The sequence below is a fragment of the Sinohyriopsis cumingii genome, chromosome 10 (assembly GCF_028554795.1).
Source record: "Sinohyriopsis cumingii isolate HCF-2022 chromosome 10, ASM2855479v2, whole genome shotgun sequence".
NCBI lineage: Eukaryota > Metazoa > Mollusca > Bivalvia > Unionida > Unionidae > Sinohyriopsis > Sinohyriopsis cumingii.
The window spans coordinates 92,096,953-92,118,207 of NC_142970.1; the positions used below are offsets into that span (position 1 = coordinate 92,096,953).

General features: G+C 36.4%; 1 protein-coding gene across 4 annotated transcripts in view; it reads left to right on the top strand.

The window, feature by feature from the left end:
- The window catches only part of LOC149790581 (tudor and KH domain-containing protein-like), a 63,369-nt gene that overhangs the window by 29,579 nt on the left and 12,535 nt on the right, over positions 1-21,255 (top strand). For all 4 annotated transcript variants that reach the window (XR_016423881.1, XM_089972676.1, XM_089972675.1 and 1 more), the window contains exons 7-11: positions 3,033-3,247; positions 7,643-7,815; positions 17,846-17,910; positions 18,888-19,066; positions 20,736-20,809. Coding sequence is in view for 3 of the 4 variants with exons in the window: in XM_089972676.1 (XP_089828802.1) it covers positions 3,033-3,247; positions 7,643-7,815; positions 17,846-17,910; positions 18,888-19,066; positions 20,736-20,798 (695 nt within the window). In the remaining variant the exon portion in view is untranslated. The remainder of the gene's footprint in view (positions 1-3,032; positions 3,248-7,642; positions 7,816-17,845; positions 17,911-18,887; positions 19,067-20,735; positions 20,810-21,255) is intronic.

Sequence of the window (21,255 nt, forward strand, 5' to 3'; positions counted from 1 at the left end):
AAATTTTGTGTTTGATTCTGGATTGAATGGATAGTCAGTGTAGGGTGCAGAGCAGTGGGGAGGTGTGCTCTGATCGTGGTACTCTTAAGTATGATCCGAGCAGCTGTGTTTTGAAGTTTCTGGAGCATATATTGAGATGAACCAGACAGAATTGAGTTACAATAGTCTAGTCTTGACAGTACTAATGAACACACAAGTGTTTTAGTGGCATCAGCTGAAAGATATTCATGAATTGAGCTGATGCATCTCAGCTCAAGATATGCAGCCTTGCATATGTTCATGACATGTTGGTTGGGGACCGCTCCAGTGGCCTAGTGGTTAGAGCGTCCACCTCGGATACGGGAGGTCGTGGGTTCGATCCCCGGCCGAGTCATACTGAAGACTTACAAAAATGGTACTAACAGCTGCCTCGCTTGGCACTCAGCATTAAGAGGTTAGTGTTAGGACTGGTCGGCCTGGTGTCAGGATAATGTGACTGGGCGGGACATCATGCTACATGTCTGCGGCATGATGCCCCTGTGCTAGACATCACTATAAACTGCCACACTGCAGACATTGTAGCGATATGACTGAAATTTTGTTAAAGCTACATTAAAATTCCAAATCACAAACACAAACAAACACATGACATGTTGGTGCAATGTGAGAGTACTGTCCACAGTAACACCTAGGTTTCATATTGATTGTGTGAATTTAATGTTGGTGTTGCTGATATTTATTGTTTAAGGTAAAGGATGTGAAAGAGAAAGTCTTTGTGTTGTGATCAGAATGGCCTCAGTTTTATCATCATTCATCTGCAGGTTGTTACATGTCATCCATGATTTCACATCAGAAATGCACCTCTCTATACCTTGTATGGTAGCATCAACATCAGTTGGGTGGCTAGATTTGTATATTTGGGTGTCATCAGCATACAGTTGGTGAGACTGGATGATCATCTATGAGACTTGAGAGCAACTGAGTGTACAGAATGAAGAGAACAGGTCCAAGAACAGACCCCTGTGGAACACCACAACATAGATCAACTGGGCTGGAGTGTATTCCATTTGCAGATACAGTTTGTGTCCTGTTGTCCAAGTAGGACTTGAAGCACAGTAAGGCTCTATCATGAATGCCAAATACATGCTGGAGACGGTGAAGTAATCTATCATGGTCTGTTGTGTCAAATGCTGCAGACAGATCAAGGAGGGTGAGGACTGTAATCTTTCTTCTATCCAATGCAGAGAGAATGTCATAACTACTTTTAGAAGAGTAGTTTCAGTACTGTGGCAAGGGCGATATGCAGATTGTACATTAAAAAAAGGCTGTTTGAATTTAGATGAGATATAAGCTGGGATAGAACAACCTTTTCTAAGATATTTTATATGAATGGGAGATTAGAAACTGGGCGGTAGTTCTTTAAATCATTATGGTCTAGTGTTGGTTTCTTCAGCAGAGGTTTTACAATGGCAGTTTTGAAAAATGATGGGAATTCTCTGGATGAGAGAGAGGTATTAATAACATCAGTTAGTGAAAGCAATACTGGATCTAAGTACTCAAGCAGCAGTGATGTTGGAATTGGATCAAGTTCACATGACTTTGGTGCACTCTTCATTAGGATTGTACGTACGAAATCCATAGAGGTTCAAATGCTGCTAATGGTTGCTGCTCAAATTCTGTGTCCCAACTGTATGGTGATGATGAGTCAATTTAAATTGTGGTGTCAAGCTTATCTCTAATGGTTTGACTTTGTCACGGAAGTAATTTGCAAACATGTCCGGAAGGTCGACTGGAGAGAAGGTAGTTGGAAGTGGTGTAGATTTGTTCCTTGATGTTAGCTTGTTAGTAATCTCGAAGAACTCTTTGCAGCTGGAACTTTCCATGATCTTAGTAGTGTAGTGGGCTGATTTTGCTGCATGGACTATATTTGTGACATTCATCTTAGCAGCTTCATAGATTTGCTTATGAATAGTGAGTCTGGTGGAAAGCCAGAGCCTCTCAGCTTTACAGCGGTCTCTTTTAGCAGTGCAAAGCTGGTCCCTAACCTGCTATACCATGGAGAACACTTTTGAATTGATACTCTGCACTTGGTAGCTGGGGCATATTTGTCAAGCAGTGAACGCAGGTAGTTACTGAGTTGTTCTTCGGTAGGTGGTAAGCAAGTTGTTATGTTAGCTTGGATGTCCTGCATTAGTTTGGTTCTGTTTATCATACAGAAGTTTCTCTTAGTAGCAGATAAAGGTGGAGGGTTAGGGACTGATATGTCAAGATGGCATATAATGCAGAGGTGATCTGATGCAAGGTCATGGGATACCAGGGAGGACCGTAGAATGTTATCATCAGGTCTATGAATAATTCAGTGTAAAATGTGACCATATTTATGGGTGGATTGGTTAACTGACTGTTTGAGATTGAAAACATTAATGGACTCTATGAGTTTTGATGTATTTGAGTTTCCGGGACAGTCAAAGTGAAAGTTGAAATCTCCAAGAATAATCAGGTTGCCACCTATCAAATTTCCATAGTCCAGGAGACTTGGAAACTGCTCCAAAAAGAGAGAGAGAGTCAGCCAGCTTGTTTTTTTTTTCTACTAGGAGGAGGGCGGTATAGGCAGAAAAAATGGACTGACCTTTTCTTCAGTGTGAGTATGGTTTGGACTAGTTCAAACGATGTGTGGTCGAAATTGAATGTTGTGGTGTGGTTAAGGCATTTTATTATGGAGTTCTTTGTGATGACAGCAATTCCACCTCCGCAAGAATTACAGAGGAACGACTTGATGGAGTAACCAGTGGGTGTTAGATCCGGACACTTGGGCTCATCGCTTGATATTTTTAGCCATGTTTCTGTCAGGAAAAATACATCAATATTTTAAGACCATCAAGTCATAATACGTCAATATATTAAGACCATCAAGTCATAATAGTTTAAGCTCAGTGCTATCATGGCAGAAGATTAGCCAGTCAATAGTAGAGTTATTTATATATTTTTGGAACAGTTTTGTTTCAAAAGATTTAATTCACTGACACATCCTATCCAATACTGTTATTCTTCAGTTTCCACGAATGAAGCCTGGGACAGACCAGCAAGTGCACAAACAGTCCTATCTGAAGTGCAATGGCCAGCATATAAAGAGTATGTGGAAGTGTATGTGTCAGCAGTAGCCAACCCAGGGATCTTCTGGGTCCAGTTGGTGAATTCAACATCATTGCAGCTGGACTCACTCACTGAGCTGATGTCAGCATTTTATGGCAGTAATCATGACTCAGAGGTATGTTAATATGACATAATGACGACATTTTATATAGCTATAGTATTCTGGAAATATACAGAAATATCATCCAAAACAAATAACTTTCCCTGTGACTATCCAGAATAAATTTTTAGAAAGGGGTTTCAAACTTTTAAGAAAAACTGGTGGTAGGTAGAAGAATCTCTTAAGGACATAGGTCTTCATGCAGTTGGAACATACTCAGATCTATCTGATAATAATTGAATCACTTGACTGCCTGAAAGAGATTTAAAGATAACCATAGTGATACTTCTCAGATTGGCAATTTTTCAGCTGATTAACAGCTGAATGTTTGAAGAATAGATACTCATACAAAAATATGTGTGCACTGTAACCATCTGTAAAACACCTTCATTTAAAATGTTGTTACTGTAACTTTATAATAATGAAAATTAATTTTTTTTAAAATAATCATTTGTTTAGCTACAGACAATTAATTATGTTGTTATTAGTGATGAAATATCATAAAGCCATTATGACATCCGCAAAACTGATATGATGTAAGTAAGGACAACTGTGGACTTGGTGGAGGTTCAGAATCTCAACTATTTATTTCTAAGCTTCTTTTGTTGCATGCAACAAATGTTCTTCCAGATTCAGTATCTTGTGTTAGGTGTATACACCAAAAATGTATGATACAATAATTGTGTTAAGTTGATACTCCAAAAATGTATAATACAATAATTGTGTTAAGTTGATACACAAAAAATGTATAATACAATAATTGTGTTAAGTTGATACACCAAAAATTTATCATACAATGATTGTGTTAAGTTGATACACTAAAATTTATCATACAATGACTGTGTTAAGTTGATACACTAAAATTTATCATACAATGATTGTGTTAAGTTGATACACTAAAATTTATCATACAATGATTGTGTTAAGTTGATACACCAAAAATGTATCATACAATGATTGTGCTAAGTTGATACACTAAAATTTATCATGTAATCTTTTTGTTAAGTTGATACACTAAAATTTATCATGTAATCTTTGTGTTAAGTTGATACACTAAAATTTATCATGTAATCTTTGTGTTATGTTGATACACTAAAATTCAAAATTTAATCTTTGTTTTTAGTATATACACCAAAACTCATCATGCAGTAATTGTGTTAAGAGTACAATAAAACCTTTTTATTAGAAACTGACCTTTCTGTCAACAAAATATAGTCTCTCAAGATAGGTGGTCTCTCATAATAGTTTTGTACAAATAGACTAGTTTCTAAGGTCCAGTTTCAGAATGATTTAAAGAAAAATAACCACAATCACTGTACATATATTCTATTCTTTATTAATAGTTCTCACTAAATCATTGTATGCATTCATCTAAAAACAAAATTATTTAGCAATAAAGATATACTTCTATCATTAAACATGAAATCACATTTACATTTGATGATCATGTGTATTAGTATATGGAATTATTTCTGATTTACTCCTTATACTTTATAGCTACCTAAATTTGTTTTACTGACATTTAAGCCGCTGGTCTGCTCTTTTTCACTTCTTTCAGTTACTTCTCATGGGTCGGTGGTTCTTTCCGGGGTTTTCCGGGTTCTTCCTCCACCATTAATACTGGCCGCCATGTATAGCCTATCGTGTGCTGAAAAATGGCGTTAAACCCCATAACAACAACAATCTTTCAGTTACAATAATTATTTTCTCCAGCTTTAAAATGTCTTTTTTATTGTTGGAGGTTCGTCCATTGTTATTAACGTTCTGGGTGTTTATATTATTAGTACTTAGTTGTAATATTGATTGTAAAGACGGTTTTTACTGGGCTATGGGAAATTATGAAAAATCTATACATGTGCGTTGCATATCTAACAATTAATTGAATAAAAAGAAACAATTATATTGTCCAGAAACAGAATCATTTACTCAGAGACAAAAGTCAATGGCTTAATTCAAAGAAGACATATGGGGATTAACTCTATACACAGAGTGTGTAACCTGGTTTCACCAACATGAATAGATGACAGCTTTGTGATTGTGATGTAATCACTGTAACATCAGGAGAAAAACTACAAACATCACAAGTTTTTAACACTATGAATCAGATCCCACAAACGAATCTCACTTTCTGGTTTAATAGACAATGACCTTATTCACCCCATTGCAATACGGGTTAACTCTAAAGACAATATACGTGACCACTGTATCAATTTTGGCACTATTATGGCAGATTGTGACATGTACATTAGCCTGGTTTATGTACTGTAGCATCTATCACTGGTAGCCACAATCCTTTTTTTTTAAATTATTCTTTTTATGTTTGTTTTTTATCAGAGCAATTGTTACTAATCAAGCAGTCGTTGTAACAAATGATTAAATATAGGTCAGTGGTGTCTATGTTCTCATGATATGGTTGTTCATAGGGATACTGGGTGTCTATGTTCTCGAGATACGATTGTTCATAGGGATACTGGGTCCTACTTATACATATGGGCTCTACAATAAGGCCAGGAAGCAGGCTAAGTATGGCAACAATTATATGAATTGTGGAGAACAATGCAGGGAGCATATGAAGCAGGGAGCTAGACTAGGGAGTAATCTGCATGTACTTTAGTCTGGTTTACAACAGAAACTATAAAACATTATAAACATACATACAAAATATCAGATATTTTTTTTCAGAATGGTATAAGCAGTCGTTGTTACAGGGATTAAATAAAGGTCGGTGGAGTTTATCCTCGTTTTTGTGATGCAGTTGTTCATAGCAGTGTCAAAATGCATATTTTGCCAAGACATTGTGGTCTCTGGTTGCGTTCAGCAAGTGGTTGCTCAAAACAGAGCATTTATATAATAAAATTGATCCATGCTTTACTATTGTGGTTAGAAATAACAGGTGGTCACTCATAGCAGAGGTCGCTCATAACAGGTTTTACTATATACACTAAAATTCATTGTTCAATATTTGTGTTAAGTAAATACACCAAAATTAACCATGTAATCCTTGTGTTAAAGTGTCTACACCAAAATTAATTATTTAATCTTTGTGTTAAGTGTATACACCAAAATTCATCATGTAACCCTTGTGTTAATGTATACACAGAAATTAATAATGTAATAGTTGTGTCAAGAATATACACCAAAATTCATCATGTAAACTTTGTATTAAATATATATACCAGATTTCTTCATATGATCTTTGTTTTAAGTGTATTACCAAAATTAATCATGTAATCTTTGTATTAAGTGTATATACCAAAATTATGCATGTAATATTTGATTAATGTATACACCAAAATTTATCATGCAATTTTTGTGTTACGTTTATACAACCAAATTCATCATGTGAGCTTTAAGTGTATACACAAAACTTCATCATATAGTCTTTGTGTTAAGTGCATACACCAAACTTCATCATCTAGTCTTTGTGTTAAGTGCATACACCAAACTTCATCATGTAGTCTTTGTGTTAAGTGTGTACACCAAACTTCATCATCTAGTCTTTGTGTTAAGTGTATACACCAAACTTCATCATCTAGTCTTTGTGTTAAGTGTATACACCAAACTTCATCATCTAGTCTTTGTGTTAAGTGTATACACCAAACTTCATCATATGGTCTTTGTATTAAGTGTATACACCAAACTTCATCATCTAGTCTTTGTGTTAAGTGTATACACCAAACTTCATCATCTAGTCTTTGTGTTAAGTGTATACACCAAACTTCATCATGTGATCTTTGTTTTAAATTAATACTTCAAAATTCATCATGTGATCTTTGTTTTAAATTGATACACCAAAGTTCATCATGTGACCTTTGTTTTAAATTCATAAACCAAAGTTCATCATGTGATCTTTGTGTTAGGTGTATTCACCAAAATTCATCATGTAACATAGGTGTTAAGTTGATACATCAAATTTCATATTATCTTTGTGTTGAGTGTATACACCAAAAATTCATCATGTGATCACTAGACCAACTTGTTGAAGACCAAGTGGAGGAAAGCTTTGGGGAAAGGAGGGTTTCATTTCAGACAAGACAAACAATGTGAATTTACATCCTCCTCATATCAGATGCAAAGGATGCCAGGTAATAGAGTTCCTAGGTTTTCAGTCATCATCTCTTGTGTCATCATAGCTCATGTTTTTTCTTCTCTGTTTTTTTTTTTTACAGTTGTGACATACTTTCCATACAAGGTAAAATCTTCCATCCTTCATTCCACTTCCACAGAATTTAGGAAACTTTTAACCTTTAAGCAGTGAATAAAATAATTGGGAATTTGCAGATTTGCAAAGATTAAACATACAAATGTTTTTAAAACAGGAACTTTGCAAAACAAAATTATATTTCAAATTTTTCCATATATTGCATATATTCAAATCTAATGTCAGAGCAAACAATTTGTTAATTTCAGAACTTATTAGTCACTGATGTCAAGAAAGGTGACATTGTTGCTTCACCCTTTGAGGGCGACACATCGTGGTATCGAGCTCGAGTGATGGATGTAGATGGGGACCAACTAGATCTCTACTTTATTGATTATGGAGACAGTAATTACACACAGAAGAATTCTGTTAGGATCATTCAGTAAGTATCTGTATTTATCCTTGTGCAGTAGGACAATTCAATAAGTATCTATATTTACACTCATGCTGTTGGGACAATTCGGTAAGTATCTATATTTACACTCATGCTGTTGGGACAATTCGGTAAGTATCTATATTTACACTCATGCTGTTGGGACAATTCAATAAGTATATTTACACTCATTCTGTTGGGACAATTCAGTAAGTATCTATATTTACACTCATGCTGTTGGGACAATTCAATAAGTATATTTACACTCATTCTGTTGGGACAATTCGGTAAGTATCTATATTTACACTCATGCTGTTGGGACAATTCAATAAGTATATTTACACTCATTCTGTTGGGACAATTCAGTAAGTATCTATATTTACACTCATTCTGTTGGGACAATTCAATAAGTATCTATATTTACACTCATGCTGTTGGGACAATTCGGTAAGTATCTATATTTACACTCATGCTGTTGGGACAATTCAATAAGTATATTTACACTCATTCTGTTGGGACAATTCAATAAGTATCTATATTTACACTCATGCTGTTGGGACAATTCAATAAGTATATTTACACTCATTCTGTTGGGACAATTCGGTAAGTATCTATATTTACACTCATGCTGTTGGGACAATTCAATAAGTATATTTACACTCATTCTGTTGGGACAATTCAGTAAGTATCTATATTTACACTCATTCTGTTGGGACAGTTCAATAAGTATCTATATTTACACTCATGCTGTTGGGACAATTCGGTAAGTATCTATATTTACACTCATGCTGTTGGGACAATTCAATAAGTATATTTACACTCATTCTGTTGGGACAATTCAGTAAGTATCTATATTTACACTCATTCTGTTGGGACAATTCAATAAGTATCTATATTTAAACTCATGCTGTTGGGACAATTCGGTAAGTATCTATATTTACACTCATGCTGTTGGGACAATTCAATAAGTATATTTACACTCATTCTGTTGGGACAATTCAATAAGTATCTATATTTACACTCATGCTGTTGGGACAATTCAATAAGTATATTTACACTCATTCTGTTGGGACAATTCGGTAAGTATCTATATTTACACTCATTCTGTTGGGACAATTCAATAAGTATCTATATTTACACTCATGCTGTTGGGACAATTCAATAAGTATCTATATTTACACTCATGCTGTTGGGACAATTCAATAAGTATATTTACACTCATTCTGTTGGGACAATTCAATAAGTATCTATATTTACACTCATTCTGTTGGGACAATTCAGTAAGTATCTATATTTACACTCATTCTGTTGGGACAATTCAGTAAGTATCAATATTTACACTCATTCTGTTGGGACAATTCAATAAGTATCTATATTTACACTCATACTGTTGGGACAATTCGGTAAGTATCTATATTTACACTCATGTTAGGACAATGCAATAAGGTCTATATTTAAAGTCATGCTGTTGGGACAGTTCAATAAGTATATTTACACTCATTCTGTTGGGACAGTTCAGTAAGTATCTATATTTACACTCATGCTGTTGGAACAATTCAGTAAGTATCTATATTTACACTCATGCTGTTGGGACAATTCGGTAAGTATCTGTATTTACACTCATGCTGTTGGGACAATTCGGTAAGTATCTATATTTACACTCATGTTAGGACAATGCAATAAGGTCTATATTTAAAGTCATGCTGTTGGGACAGTTCAATAAGTATATTTACACTCATTCTGTTGGGACAGTTCAATAAGTATATTTACACTCATTCTGTTGGGACAGTTCAGTAAGTATCTGTATATACACTCATTCTGTTGGGACAGTTCAGTAAGTATCTATATATACACTCATTCTGTTGGGACAGTTCAATGAGTATTTACACTCATGCTGTTCAGACAATTCAGTAAGTATATTTATTTACACTCATGCTGTTTGGGACACTTCAGTAAGTATCTATGTTTACACTGGTGTTGTTGAGACACTTCAGTAAGTATTTATGTTTACACTCATGCTGTAGGGATACTTCTGTAAGTATCTATTTACACTCATGCTGTTGGGACACTTCAGTAAGTATCTGTATTTACACTCATGCTGTTGGGACATTTCAGAAAGTATCTTTATTTACACACATGCTGTTGGACACTTCATTAAGTGTCTATATTTACACACATGCTGTTGGACACTTCACTAAGTGTCTATATTTACACGCATGCTGTTGGACACTTCAGTAAGTGTCTATATTTACACTAATGCTGTTAGGACAGTTTAGTTTGTGTCTCCATTTATACTCATGCTGTTAGGACAGTGCAGTAAGTATCTGTATTCACATTCATGCTGTTAGGACATGGCTGTATTTATATGTATGCTGTTTTGTTCAGTTCAGTTTGCATCTCTGTTTACACCATTGATGTGAAAACAGTTCACTAAGTATTTATATTTACACATGTTGTTAGGACAGTTCATTTTATATCAATACATACTCATAGTGATGCTGTTATGACAGTTCAGTAAGCATCTGTATTTACACCCATTCTGTTTGGGTAGTTCTCGTAAGTTTATGTAATTGTTTTTACACTTATGCTGTTAGGATCATTCAGTAAGTATCTATATTTACACTGGATTTTCCAAATAAAATAAATGTGATAATTCACTGGAGTGAATTATGAGAAATAATTTCACTGCCATGTCAATAACAAGGTAACCATGAAATTTGAAGTTATTCTTAGATGCTTCCATGGCTGAGTGGTTACAATGGCTGCATTCAGTGACAGATGAAACAAGTTCAAATCCGACAAGGCAGAGAGAGAGAACTACTCATAGATACAGTGGATCAGACCTACTCAGAACAGTTCATGGATGGTTCCAATCAGCGTCACTGACACAGTTATACCCAAGAAATTAGACACAGTAGCTGATGTCAGTATAATTGGATTATTAGACTATCTTTGATTAAAGCACAGACCAAGATCACAACGAAGCAACATTAAACTGAAAGCATATCATGAACGATACATCCACACAAATATTAAATGTATAAAACCTAATTCATCATACATGATAGTAATGTGAGACCTGTTCTTGCATATGGTACATGTGATACAATGAAATTAGTCAGAATTGTACTGTGGAGGAAACATAAGAAGATAATGTAATATTGATACTTTTTAGGAATATGCCGATCTCTTTGATGGTTTAGCAGACACGATTAATATCAGACTAAGAGAGGATGCAGGACTAGTTGTTGAAGAAAAGCTCCATTTGCACTTCATGATACCCTGAAAGGAGAAGTTGAGAAAATAGAAGCTCTCAGTGTAATCCAAAAAATGGAAGAGCCTACAGAATGGGTTAACTCACTTATAACACAAGCCAAATGGAAATGTAAAGATTTGCTTGGATCTGTGGAATCTGAATAAAGCTACCTGAAGAGAGCATTTCTAACTATTAACATGTGAAGAAATTACGTCATATTTTATGGGAGCAAAGTGTTTTTGAAGTTAGATGCTTCAAATGGGTTGTGACAGATTCAACTAGATGAGAAAATTGTGCACATTTAACACACTTTTTGGCAGATATTGTTACTTATGACTGCCTTTTGGAATATCAAGTGCTCCAAAATTTTATCACAGAACAACTAATGCATTATTTGAAAACATGGAAGGAATTGATATGTCAACATGTCAATGGATGATATACTCATATTTGGAAAGGACTAAAGGAGCATGATTTATGCCTAAGACAAGTTTTCTGCAAAATGACTTAAAGTTTTCCATCATCTACAGTAACCAAAGTTTGTGGATTGCTTGCACCTGAAATGTGGAAGAATCCTATTGATTTTGGCTAAAATATCTAAAAAGCATTTGTTCCTTTATGTGTTTGTCAATATTTACATTCAGTAATCTCATTTGTGCTCATTTCATACCAATTACCTCTTTTCCTTACTGAATCCCATCATATACAAACTTTATGACTGACTGATATGTATACAGGTCTGTGAGCATTATATAATGAAAAACCTCAGTGAATGAATCTTGTTTCTCATTCAGATACATTCCCAAATCACATTACATTAGGAATATTAGCCAGCTACCTCATGAATCCAGCCCTACTAAAAGAAGAAAATCGTCTTATTGTCTGTTTTTAGATAGACAAAGGGCAGTAACTCTTGCCCATTACCGCCTCTTGATACCACCAGGTGTCGCCAGGTTTTAGCTTTGCTGTGTTCAGAGACACATGCAGTGCAATAGTCTCCAACAACCGAGCCCATTTTTGTGTTCCTGTGGATCCATCTAATGTTCATTTTGCATTAATAAGGTGGATTTATTGATATACTGCTGGATGTATACTTTATTTTACAATTTCTGTGAATATTTTGAGAGATTTGTCACTTCTCTGGACATTGTCTTGTAAGTCAACCATTCCACCATGGTATCATTGACCTTTCACAAAGTCATTATGGGTTAACGTTCAGTTGATTTTATTGCTTCAGAGCTCTTAATAGCAAATTCTGAAGTGCTGCTTGATAATTATGCTTAATTTATTCGTATTTCATGATGTTTTGATAGAATTATTAATAACCGAGCAACATAAGTTTTAAACAGGGCCATAGGTTTCTGATATGACACTTCACCAATCTGTTAGTTAACAGTGTTCTTAGCGACCTAGTAATTTCATACATTACTTGTTTCTGCTTTAGTTTATGTGTCTTATGTCATTTTAGCTTATGTCAATTAAACCACAGAGGCTGATTTGGGGTGTAGACTAAAGATGCCATAGGCCATATTTGCCACTTCAGAGCATGGAATTTACCATGACTTGTGTTTTGTTTCTGTTACGCAGCATCTATAACATGTGGTTACGAAAGTGTTTTGTTTCAGCAACCTAGTAATTTCATATTACTTAGTTTCTTGTATCAGAGCATGGTAGCCTACATATGGTTTATAGTATGTACACATTGTTCCTTCTCTATTAAGTATACATTGTGCTTCAGCATACGACATATTTACAGTCTGTTCATTATGGAAGTGTTTTAGCGACCTTGTAATTTCAACCCTTTACTAGATTATGCTTTAGTTTATGTCTTTCTCGTTGCTTCTGCAGAATATCTATATGCAATTTCATAGCATGGAAGTCCGCCATGACTCCTGCTTTGTTATGTTATGTATACATTGTTGATATACAGCATCTGTAATATGTAGTAGGCTGCCGAGTTAGATGATTTATCCTTTTAGCTAGTTAGTCACATACTAATATGCTAATCTATGTTTTGTTTTCTCTCATCTTGTGTTGTTTTAAGAGGAATGTTGACATACATGTGCACGATGATTACCCTGTTCGGCATTGAAGGGAAGCAGCTAAATATGCAGTGTTTGGTCAGAAAACACGTTCTTTGCTGTACTTCAGAAAGTGGCAATGAGGAAAGAGAGATGGTCGAGGTCATGGCAGGATACCTATGGTATCCTTAGTCTACACCCCAAATCATCCCCTGTGGCAAGCCTTGTGGGGGTTGCTGGAATTGCCCCCACCCACCTGGCTAAAGTTCGCTGCATGTAACCAACACATACCATTACATCAGGAGACAGAGAGGATAAAGCATGGGGCCATCCGTTGCTGGATAAGATGCATCAATCGGTACAGCAGTCGAAGTTGCACTCTCTTCAATATGAGCAAAACGTTATGGGAATATTCCCCATTTTTAGGCAACCCAGATGGGTTAAGCCTCCACATATGTCAGCATGGCCTTCAGGCCATTAAATCGGGGTGCATGGGATTTACAATTGATCAGCTGGACCCAAATAATAATATTAATACTGCCGCACCGACACCAGCTGTCCAGCCAAAACCGGCAGTTGTCCTGACATTACCAGCAGTACAGACATCCCAGCATGGAGACCTCTTGGCCGGAATGGGCCAGCTACACAATGTGTACAGGGATCTTAGTGATAGATCCGTCCGTATAGCTGGGTAGTCAGCAACATATTTTTTCACATCCATTTCAATAAGAAATCTTCCCATTCAGCCTTGACTTTATAGCGGCCAGCACAGGTGCATGCCAGAACGACATAATGCAGTGATTGTGCTGGAAAGGCCAGTAGTATGGTGATGCTAATAGTGTGGGAGAGGACAGAGATGCAGGCAGTGCGTAGATGATGGCAGTGCTGTCTTTACTGGCGATGCCAAATATTAGAGTATTCATGACTTATACTCAAGGGAGAGCTCATGTCTAGCAGAGATACGACCGAGAGGTTTCATCAAGACCACCCACTTGAGTTTTAAGCCAAGCTAGATAATAACCTGGTGCACAGTAAGGGTTGTTCTTGTTGTTGGGTTTAACGCCATTTTTCAGCATGCGATAGGCTGTGCATGGCGGCCAGTATTGATGGTGGAGGAAGAACCCTGGAAAACCCCGGGAAGAACCACCAACCCATGAGAAACTACTGGCAAGCATTCTCACATACCCACATTGGCCGAATCCTAGACTTGAACCCACGCAGACAGAGGTGAGATGGCAGTGATCCATAACAGAGAATGCTTTAGACCACTCGGGTGATGAGTCATTGATAGTCGCAGTAAGGGTGATGAGTCATCAATAGTTGCATGTGCACCCACATCGGCCCCTATAGTGCAATAGTACAGTGGCTGTATGAAACCAATTTTAGCACACTGGACCTCCCTGTTCCCTCAGAAGTGGGGTTCTGATCCAGGTCAGTCAGAGATGCTTCAGGTATCATTCATTAACAATCCCCTCACCTGTCCACATGATACACTGCCCATTTGTGTTTATGCTCCCAGAATCATTGAAGTCATTGAGTCCATTTCCATAATGACTCGGATTTCATCGGGAGAGTTCTTGCAACTCCACCAGCTATTATATATGGCAGTGGACTTGACCCCATTCAGCCATCTTTTTATGTGAGCCTTGCCAGCTCATTGGCACCCCGCTTTGTTTCCTCTTAATCAAGCAGTCACAATCACACCAGAAATTTGATCATTCCCATGTCCATGGGGCAATCCAGGCTGGCTGACCATTGGAATCCTGCTGAAGAACCCCAGGCAGAAATAATGTAAAGTACCACTGCCTGTGCACATGGTAGAATTACCAACCTGTTGTTGACCTTCACTACCATTAGCAACACCTGGGGAATTGCCTCTACGAGTCAATATCCATGAAAGGAAGCTTGTCATCACTACCTTTCATTTCTGTAAAGATTGATCCTGGGGGTGAAAGTGTCCTCTTTCGATCCGACAAGACTGTGGTGGTGACCAATATTCTCAAACAGGTAACAAACCACTTGTCTGGTGTTCTGATTTGGCATTTTTCTACATAGATGCAACAGTCCCCATATCAATGTACAATTCAGACACCTTCTGGCTGCATCAGTTGCTTCACCGAGATTCAGTCCAGAAGGGGTCATCTCCTTCACACGGAATGTCCCTTCCATCAGTTGGTCACTCAGATTCACACACTTCAAGGTCATCCGATGAACGACCGCATGGTGACAAGGTGGAATCAACAGCTACCCACCTTTGTCCCCTCAGACACAGCAGCTTGAGCCATGAGATGCACTGTCAGCCATCTGAGAGGGGTCGTGGGCCTGTACCACCCCTCCTATGTTGCTACAATTACGGATTCAGAATGGCAAGATGACTCTGATAGTCCCTCTTTGAGGCACAAGCCTTGTATTACCGATCTAATTTTCCCAGCCTGAATTGACCATACTCTTCTTCCACATGCTCAGCCTTTACCAGCACAGTCTTGCATGTCAGACAATTCAAACCTTAATTTGTGGAGAGAATCTTGAGAGTAACCATCTAATAACCCATCTGCATGCCTCTATCCCTCAACAGGACAACTTTCTCTAGCTTTGTTCTTGGAGGAGAAACAGTTGGACCCCAATCATTACCAAAGGATGCCACCCTTTGATATTGGACAAATTCTTGCATCATGGCAACATGTTTGTATGGGAGAGAGACCTATCAGATTATTTAGACCAATATCCCTTATTTGTCTCCAAAGTGATCCCATCTTCATTTTTTAACATGGCTAGATTAAAATCTTTTCGTTCTTCTAGCCTGCACATTTCTGAAGTCACTATCATACTGACCATGTTTACAGATAGCTTTAGATTCAGCATGCAGGCTAAGAGGGCTGCATCCCCCTTTATGAGTACCGGAATTCTCTTCAGTTCAGATCGCAGGGTTCGGTGGTTCTCAAGATACAATGGGGATTCAAAGCCCAGAACAGAATACCATCTGTTGGTAGTCAACAAGTGTACCTGCTTGCTTTCTTCCATAGCTAGGTTGAGAACAGCAGCCATGCAAGATTCTGTTTGTGCCTTCTGGGATAAATGATGTCGGACACATTCCGACATCATAGCTTCTGTTCATGCCCTCGGGGATCAATCATGTTGGACACATTTCGACATCATGACAGATGTGACATTGGGCAGGATAAAGATTTCTTAGATACTTTAGACAATTTGATTTCTGGCAAACAAAATCCATTACATTATTTCCAAAATGGAATTTGTCTTGGGTTCCAATTTGGATCAACTCAAGCAAGTTTGAACCTCTCACCCATGCTTCGCTAAAGTTCCTATCATACGAGACATGCTTCCTGATAGCTTTAGCTTTCACATGCAGGATCAGTGAGCAACATGCCCTTTCAGTCAGCCTGAACTATCTTCTGTTTGGAGATCATTCAGTAGTCCTTCTTACACAACCAGACCTAGTTGCCAAGAATCAGTTGCCATCCGTAGGTAACTGATGAGTCATCATTTGTCCTCTCTTTCCGAATGACAGGACTAGAGAGATAGCCATGCAAGATATTGTCTATACACTCAGGCACTACTTGAGATGCACAGAGACAAGTCGTGGCATGAGTAATTCCACTTCTCACATGGCTAACTGTTCCAAAGTTTCAATCAATCTCTGTGAGGCAGAACACAGGATATCATGCTTCACACCCTTTATTCCTGGCTGAAGGGGGTCATATGCTTGGTGTACTCTGACACAAAATAAACAGTTTGAGACATGCGCAAATTTCACTTCCAAGGTCAGAAATCGAGGCATCGTCCCTCAAGACCTTGCTTCGTGGTTGAAATGGGTTATATGCTTGGCATACTCTGATATCTCTCAAGATCAGCTTTTACATCATGAGGATTACAGCTCTTGAGATTAGAGCTATTTCTATGAGTCTGGCATTCAAATGCAGTGTTTAGATCCAAGTCATTATAGAATCTGTTGTTTGGCATGCAGAGTAAACCTTCTTGAGTTTTTACCTCAGAGATTTAGTGTCGCAGAGACACATATTGGATCTGGGTGGAAATTTTGGTAGGTGCGAAGATCTTGGGTTCTCAGCCATGTATGTATGTATGTATGTATGTATATACATGTATATGTATATATATATATATATATATATATATATATATATATATATATATATATATATATATATATATATATATATATATATATATATATATATATATATATATATATATATGGCTGTGTTGCTTAGGTCATTAGGAGAACAGGTAATCTTCCATATGGGGAATCCACCACTCATCTTTCAGAAATTATACCTGAGGTAGAGGCCGGAAGTTCAGCATCCCCTCCTCCTATTACTTATTCTCCTAACATACTGTGATTGGATAATTTATTCGAAGGAAAAAGCAAATTTTTAAAGTAAATTATGTTTCTCTGAGAAAACTAACACCATCACATTACTTAAAACCTTCCCAACCAACATGCCATGTGAGCATCCGCGTTAATAATGTCTCGCTCAGCTAAAAACTGGCGACACCTGGTGGTGTCAAGGGGAGGTAATGGGCAAGAGTTATGTCCTTTGTCTATCTAAAATAGACATTAAGACGATTTTTATCTTTTAGTAGGGCTGAATTTGCTAGGTAGCTGGCAAATATCCTAATGTAGTGTGATTGGGTAAGTATTTTTGGAGAAACAAAACTTACTTAAAAAATTTGCTATTTACTCATCAAACATTGGTGCAATACTGTATTTTTCTTATTTTAGGCAGGAGTATTTAAACTTGCCTGCACAAGCAATTGAATGCCGCCTTGCCAATGTCAAACCAAAAGGTAAACATGAGAGAGAGAGAGAGAGAGAGAAACTAACTAGGAGATTGTGGTTGGTAGGATATTTGGTTTATTTCATGATCAGACAACACATGCCTAGTTTTTATATCTCTCATGTCATGTGATAATGTAGTGGCAATTTAATATTGAGAAGCATAAACTGTACAATATTTTTAAAAGATTAAGCTGCCAGTTTATGACCTGTAAGCTTCATGCTATCCTCTCTTAGAGAAACATCACCAATATTCCTCTATCTGATCCTCTCAGAAAAACGTCACCAATATTCCTTTATCTGATCCTCTCTTAGAAAAACATCACCAATATTCCTCTATCTGATCCTCTCTTAGAAAAACATGTCACCAATATTCCTATCTGATCCTCTCTTAGAAAAACATGTCACCAATATTCCTTTATCTGATCCTCTCTTAGAAAAACATGTCACCATTCTCACCCCCCGACAAATAATTTATTTTTAAATCCATTCATGTAATGGATCTATTTTATATCATTTTCATGTATAAGTTATTGTTTTGCATTTACATTCTCCATTTCTTCTGGATACATTCATTAATTTGTTTGCATTAATTCTGCATTCCATTTGCATTCATTCATTTATTCTTCATTAATTCTGCATTCCATTTGCATTCATTCATTCATTCTTCATTCATTCTGCATTCCATTTGCATTCATTCATTCATTCTTCATTCATTCTGCATTCCATTTGCATTCATTCATTCATTCTTCATTCATTCTGCATTCCATTTGCATTCATTCATTCATTCATTCTTCATTCATTCTGCATTCCATTTCTTGTTTCACTGTTAAAAATATCCATTTCAAGGTCTGTATGTGTATTCTCGGATAAAATCAAAATTTCATCCTTGGTGCTAGAAATTGAGGCAGTCCTCAGCTCTGTCTACAAATTCCAAGTTGTGGGTGAGATTTCCCAACACATTGTATTCTATTATTCATCCATACAGGTGATGGATGGACAGATACAGCTACAGAAGAATTTGATCAGTGGACTCACTGTGCAAGATGGAAAGTTATAATGGCCAAGAATGAGAAAAAGATTGATGCCAGAGATGGGGATGGGACTGCTGCCTCCTCCTCCCCTGATTTTCCTTATTTAACTCTGATAGATACAAACAGCAATGTGGTAAGAAGTGCTACCCGCTTATATCATGTAATTTTTAACATTACAGGTGTTTTATCCCATTCTGTCCTTATTGGTAGAGTTTATTTTATTTTTGTGTTCCATGTTCATGTATACAATTCTAAAGCATCCACCCCTAGAAATATGGAGTTGGCCTCCTATTTACAGACAAGTGCTTATACTTATATCAATGGTCATCCCGTACATTTTTTATAGCATAGAGACAAGTATGTGGTAGCATTACAGTATGTTTAAAGACACACATTGTCATATAAAAAATAATATCAGTTTGTATTATACTTGACATATAATGATACTAATTGGCAAAATACTTTTCATATTTTTGTCATTCCTATATCTTTTCCATCATGCCATGCAACTCTTGACGTTGTATCCTGCAAAAGTTATATCTGCAACAAAAAAAATATGTACTTTGTCAGTTATAACAAATAAATAGAAACTGCCTTACATTACAGAAATGGAGATTAATCATTGATAAGGAAATTTTACCAGTTACTGTTCGTGTCTCTCAGAAGTTATTTACCATTACTTCCTTGACAACAAAAAACCAGTAGTGATGCATTGAATCGGACTTGTATTGATTTCATACAGTTTACCAAATGACAAAAATCTAATTTACTTCGACAGATTAGGTCAACCCAATTTTTCCACGTCCTTAAATCACGTTTATTTATATGATTAGTGTATAAAGGGAAGTGAATTTATGAAAGGGGGTGGGTGAGTCTGTTATGCCGAAAAGTGTTTAATCTTGTAAACTTTGATTCTTCTTCAAGTTTGGTATATGATAAAAAGAAAATTTTCTTTTTATATATTAATGCCAGATATATTTCACTTGTACCAAAAACGCTGTATTTTAATTTCTCCACTCATTAAAATACCATGTTCTTGGTACCACATGATGAAATATATCCAGTATTAAAATGGAAAAAGAAAGTATCGTCTATCAAAATATAACAGAAGATATGTACCATGATATAATATCAAAACTTATTCGTTTTTAATTTAAATAATATCCTGAATAAAAAAACCACCTTTCCTTACTTGGATAGGCAGAAAAGAGAAACTTATCACGTAGTATCCACTACATTATGGTTTCCTAGTCAAATCTTTTATTTTGCTTGCTTATACTCTGTAAATATAAGTGCATACGGTTTTTATATGTTTGTATCACAATCACCCCAATCAGCATTGTGGGTAATATTATCTCCCCACCCACCACAGTGGTCTTTGAGTAGAAATAAAATGAAAAGTAATATTTGAATGGGGTTTTCTTTTCAATGGGGGCATACTAGTTAAGATTCCTTTTAATCCAACTCAGAATTGCAGTCCTATGATTAGCTATGTTAGCTGTCTTAAGAGAATCCTGACTCACTCCTGACTCAGACTTGCCATCCAATGGTCTGACTCAGAATTGCAATCCAACAATTAGTTCAGTTAGCTGTCTTCATAGGAGACTCCTGACTCAGAATTGCAATCCAATAATTAGTTCAGTTAGCTGACTTCATAGGAGACTCCTGACTCAGAATTGCAATCCATCGTTTAGTTCAGTTAGCTGTCTTCATAGGAGACTACTGACTAAGTTATGTCTCATAGTAGGAGTTAAAAGAACTCAGTTATCAGCGTATTTCAAATTTTGTTTCTTATATTTCAGGATTTTAACATCAACAAGGAGTTAGTATTGCAGGGCTATGCTGAATGGATAGACCCACAGTAGAGTACCTTAAGGTAATTTTCAAAAATAATAATGATAATATTTACAGAGGGTGACTCAGTTAATTACAAATGAAAACTAATCTACCTTGATACCCTCAGTTATGTAGATATATAATACAAGCAATATTATCTTTACTCACATGAACATAAGCAAATACCGAGTACATAAACCACTATGGGGAGAAAGGAGGTGGGTGGTTTAATTTGTTCTTTAATAAGTACACCATTTATTTTCTTTTTTTATGACTGCATCCATCCAATACACCTATTGTAGAAGGATGTGATACTTGGAGCTGATTTAATATTACGTGTAACATTATTCCAAACAAGAGCACCTGAGAAGTGAAAGCTGTTTTTGAATAGCTCCTTTTTTGTCTTGGGTACTTTGAAATTATGACCTTTTAATCTTCATAGATTTGGGGTACCAATAGATTCTTTTCATGGAAAGCAGCATTCAT